The 5,638-nt window shown below is 37.7% G+C and overlaps 1 protein-coding gene across 1 annotated transcript; it reads right to left on the reverse strand.

Annotated features, from left to right (window-relative positions):
* LOC18792238 lies at window positions 3,774-4,454 on the reverse strand. Its single transcript, XM_020553982.1, has one exon. It carries the CDS (start codon window positions 4,342-4,344, stop codon window positions 4,135-4,137), a length of 210 nt encoding a protein of 69 aa, XP_020409571.1. The 5' UTR covers window positions 4,345-4,454; the 3' UTR covers window positions 3,774-4,134.

Below are 5,638 nucleotides of genomic sequence, written 5' to 3' on the forward strand. Positions count from 1 at the left end.
CGTAGCCCCATGCTCTCCTTGCCACTTATAAAGTCAATACAAGGCTATTGTAGTATAGATTCTCATGCAAGTATTTTATGTGATTTTAACCCTGTTTGCACAGGTACTAAAAATTCTATCAAGAAATTGGCGCCGTTACCGGGGATTGTTTTAATTAATTTGTTTTTATCATATTCTTAGTTTATTTTTGTTGGGGAAAAAAAAATCGTTTTAATTTTTTTTTTCTTCAGATTGTTGAAATCTCTGCATGGTCAGCCCCAAATTACAACTTGCACAGTGTGTTCCGTTTGACCCAGAGCCTGAGCGGATATTACGAAAAGAGCGCATAGAATAGTTCACAGCATCTGATTTTTCTCTGCATGACACATTTCTATAGGATTTGTTTGCTGATTTTGTGGACAGCGAAGTTAAAATGGCATTAGAATTACCTGCAGCAGGCAGACCACTCAGAGAGTCATTCGCAGCCCGTGCCACAGATGTCCCCAATTGCATTGTGTATCCCGAACAAGAATAGGGTGATTCATTCGAGATTAAGCACCATATGCTTGAGATTTTACCAACATTCTGTGGGCTGCCTAATGAAGATGCAAACATACATATTGCAAAATTTATTGTGGGTTGCAAAAATATTTTGATTCGGGGTTTTTCTGCTGAACCTATCAAGTTACGTCTTTTCCCTTTCACTTTGAAGGACATGACAGAAACTTGGTTATTCACTCTACCAGCTAATAGCATTACTACTTGGCAGCAGTTACACACAAAATTCCTGAATAAATATTATCCAGCATCCAAGACATTGAATTACAAGAGGGAGATTTTGACATTCACACAGAAGCCTAATGAAGAGTTTCATGAAGCATGGGAGAGATATACAGAGATGTACACAAAGTGTTCATATGTTAATATTGATGCATATACACAAATGAATATTTTCTTTGATGGGTTTAATCCTACATCTAAAAGCCATGTGAATGTATCAGCTGGAGGATCGTTGTCAAATAAATCTGCAAGAGAGGCATTTGAACTGTTTGATATGATGGCTACAGAATCTCAACAATGGGCAGCAGAACATTCATAGAAAATGGGCATTTTTGAGTTATCAGCAGGTTCTCCCAACATGTATGCACAAATGGAAAAAATGGAGAAGAAAATTGATGCTAAGTTTGATATTCTTCTACAACAGATAGCAAGTTCTACACAGCAACCACCTGCAACAACAGTTTGCACTATCTGCAGCATGGCTACACACGATATAATGGGCTGCCCACATAAAGAATCCTACCCAGAGCTTGTTGTACAACATGTCAATATGATGAACAGCTATCAAAGGCTTAGAAATGATGCATATGTCAATAATTACAATCCAAGATGGAGGGATCACCCTAATTTCAAATGGGGTGACAATCAGAATAATGCAAAACCATTCCAGCATGCACAAAAACCTTTTGTTCCCCCCAAACCATCTCTGGATGATCAACTTGCTAAATTGGCAGCAACAACACAATCATTCATCGAGGGCAACAATCAAAGATTTCAAAATGTTGAAGCATCAATTAAAATTTTGGAGCAACAATTTGGACAGCTAGTTGCACAGATTTCAAACAGAGAAAAAGGCAAATTTCCTGGTCAAACAGTGCCTAATCCAAAAGGACGTGAAGATTGCAACATTGTTCGGACTTTACGTTATGGAAAAAGTTATGATAATCGTGAAAATTGCATTGAAAATGAGCAACTGGCAGTGGAGGATAATGCAGAAAATTTTACAGCAGCAAAACCTGCCAAAACTGCAGAAAAACATAACCTGGCAGATCTAGAAACTGTCCCAAAATAGGTTTCTGAGCATGTTTATGAGGCCCCAATTTCATATCCCGAATGTTTGAAGCCAAACGCAAAAGATAAGCAATTAAAGGACTTTATGCAGACATTATCCAAGGTTCAAATCACCATTCCATTGCTGGATGCAATCAAGAAAATTCCATCATATGCCAAATTTTTTAAAGAAGTTTGCAGCAGCAAAAAGAAGCTTGCAGATTTGGACAAAGTCATTTTGACAGAACAGTGCAGCGCAGTTTTGCTACACAAACTGCCACCTAAGAAAAAAGATCCAGGGAGTTCTAATATTTCTTGTACTATTGAAAATTCTAATTTTAAAAGTGCTTTAATTGATTTGGGTGCAAGTATTAATTTGATGCCTTGTTCTATTTTCCAGCGATTGGAGCAAGGAGATTTAAAGCCTACATCAATTATACTTTAACTGGCTGACCGTTCAATCACTTATCCAAGAGGTGTTATTGAAGATCTAATTATTAAGGTTGATAACCCTTATCTATCGGTAGATTTTGTGGTTCTAGACATGGACAAAGACATTCAAACACCTATTATTTTGGGAAGGCCTTTTATGGCAACAGCCAGGACTTTAATTGATGTGGAAGCTGGAACATTGACTTTATGGGTTCAGGACCAATTTGTGGTGTTTAATTTGTTTCAGACAGCGAAACGTCCTGTTGAACAGCAAGAATGTGTGCGCATTGACATGGTAGACAATATGGTTCAAGATAGTTTTTGTGGCAGTTCAACAAATGATCGGTTGCTGCATGTTTTACAAGGGGAACTTGGGACAAATCCTGAAGATGAAGGTGTTCTTGGGTACATTCACGCATTGAATAGTTTGCCCACACTATTATCCTAAACTGGAACATTACAACCATTAATCATCATGACAGTAAACTAGCAGTGTTATTACCCTAGATTGGAATATTACAATCATTAATCAACATGACAGTAAACTAGCAATGTTATTACCCTATACTGGAACATTACAAGGGTAGACATGCATTAGAAATAGGATGTCATAGGAAACTAGCAGTGTTATTACCCAAGAATAAAACATTACAGAGGTAAACATGCATTAGAAATAGGATGTCATAGGAAACTAGCAGTGTTATTACCCTAGACTTGAACATTACAGCCATTAATCAACATGACAGAGCAGTGCTGTTACCCTAGACTGGAACATTACAACAATTAATCAACATGACAGTAAAGGTGTTGAACATTACAGTCATTAATTAACATGACACGTTAATGAAGCTACTGTTTCCAAGACGTTTTGTTTGTAATGAATTGTTTGGATTTTTTTATAAAATTGGGTTGGGCTTGTTTTGAGTGCTATTTAAGTTTTTTGTGTTGAGCTTCTTTTTTAAGTTGATCAATGACAGTCATGTAATTTATAAGAACTTAAACACTAATTTCTTATGTAATAAATGAGTTTTGGGTGTGTTTCTAAAATGCATTTCATGTGAATTTTTTTTAAATAATTTCAGCCCTTATTTTGGGTATATTAGTAAAGCTCCCTAAAATTATTTAATAAATCCCTCAATAAAAGGGAATTATATATATATATATATATCAATGAACACGGTGCTTCAACAAAATACTAAAATTTCAATAATTTAATTGAGTGGTCAAATGATATCGAATTAAAGTGATTTTTTTTTATAGGGATGATCTTTGAAAATAGACCATTTGGATTAGTGAAATACAATTCGGAATAGGCCCTACAAGAGTGTCCCTCAAATAAATTTATTTGATGGATCCCTTAGTGGAAGCGCTCTATATATATATATATATGTGTGTGTGTGTGTTTTTTTTTTTTTTGGTGGAAATCTTGAGATTTACAATATAATACATGGACCACCTCCACTCTCATTGGAGGCTGCTGCTTTATCCATGAGTGAGCTAAGCCAATCAGCAATGAAATAGGCATATCCAGTGATCCAAACTACAATCATCCAAGACGTTACCACTAGTTTAATTTCACAACCTAAAACCAGTAAATCTAATTTCATTCAGCAAGAACATAACTTGGTGATCAAGAAGTTTATAGCTCTTGAGCAGTAACCACAAGCCAATGAAAACATGGCACAAAGAACGCAAATTTTTCAATTGATCAAAGCCTCACTTAGATATTATTACACGAACACAACATTAACTGTAATTAACAAGTTACAATGGAAGCCAAACAGAATAATTATTCCTCGGACTCTGTTCTGTTCAAAACAAAGTTGGTCACATTTTCTTCTTGTTTCCTTGGTGTCCCATTTTCACCACAAAAACAGAGGAGCTGGTAAAGAGTTAACCAAGGTAAAAATGGACCTTGATGGCCAACAAGAAGACGCAAATGAGAGCAAAGTAGAGGAGGGAGTGAACCATGATGGCTGCACCACTTGTTTGAAAGCCCCCAAACTCCACGCAGCCATGGCGCCCAGGCAACTGGAAAAGCAGACCTGGAGACAACAGCACAAACAGAACCACTGCCACGAACACCGGGCCCCAATCAGACATCCTTAAAACTCTCTCTCTCTCTCTCTCTCTCTCTCTCTCTCTCTCTCTCTCTCTCTATGTTCTGCTGGAACAGAGGAAGTTAAGTTGGTACCAAAAATGCTGCAATGAGAAATGGTAGTTTTGGATTTGGGGGTTGAAAGTTTATATATGGAGAAGAGAAGAAGACTTTGATTGGAAGAAAACAAACACTGACTGGCTGACTGGAAGTGAATTGGAAATGAGATAAAGAGAGAAGAGAGTGTGTGGGGCGGAGGCTTGGGAAAACAAGTCATTTGGATTCACTCTCCGCCGTCCCATTTGTGTTTGTGTGTTTCTTTCTAGTCTCTCTGTTTTCGCCATGTGACAAGGAATAAGAGCCACTAAGTCAAGTATTGCTTGCTTGTTAGGCTTCTTTCCCATTTAATGCTGCTGGGCCGTCACTAATACAATTATACAAGAGCTCCTCCTCCAGTTTTTTTTTTATTTCTGTTTTTTGTTTATTATTATATTTTTCATTGAGTTCGGCTCACACTGAGGAAATGGATATGACAATTTAATAATATTCATCATGGGTTAATTGGGCTTGGTTTCCCTTTTTTTTCCTTTGTTGGTTTAGCCTTTTGATAGGGGACTGGGAGCTCCTATAATAAGTAAATAATAAATTTTTATTTTTATTTACAGTAGAAAATCAAGAATTAAAGTAAATCAAATTCAATTATAATGGGAATTCTTGGTGTGTAAAGAAAGAAAGCCAATGGTCCACAAGTTATGCCAACACAACCCTTTTAGGCCCCGTTTGGGATTGCTTTTTTTGGCCAAAAACCTGATTCACTTTAAAGTTAAGCAGTTTAAGGTGTTTGATAAAAATAAAATATCCCGATTATTTTAAAAGCAGTGACCTGTTGACAGCAGCTTTTAAAAGCAGGCTCTGGGTTGCTTTTCAAAGCTATTTTCAAAAGAAGCAGAGATGAACCTTTAATGAATTTTTTTAAGTCCCAAAATACTATAATTCATTTTAAAAAATGACACCACCTCCACTTCCACATCCTTCTCCTCCTCATCCTCCGCCACTACCTCCACAACCACCACCACCTCCTCCATCTCCACCTCTACCACCACCTCCACCACCTCCACTCCTCCACCTCCACCTCCACCACCACCTCATCCACCTCCACCTCCACCACCACCACCAGCATTACCACCACAACCACCTCCTCCTCCAAAACCTCCACATCCACCACCACCTCCACAACCAACACCACAACCACCACCATGTTGCCACTACCACCACCACCACCACCTTCACAGACCGCCA

Source organism: Prunus persica, chromosome G1 (assembly GCF_000346465.2).
Source record: "Prunus persica cultivar Lovell chromosome G1, Prunus_persica_NCBIv2, whole genome shotgun sequence".
NCBI classification, from domain to species: domain Eukaryota; kingdom Viridiplantae; phylum Streptophyta; class Magnoliopsida; order Rosales; family Rosaceae; genus Prunus; species Prunus persica.

What these genes read in the sequence shown, in the direction of transcription:
- LOC18792238 (XM_020553982.1), bottom strand. Translation starts at nt 4,344, where the DNA reads ATGTCTGATTGGGGCCCGGTGTTCGTGGCAGTGGTTCTGTTTGTGCTG.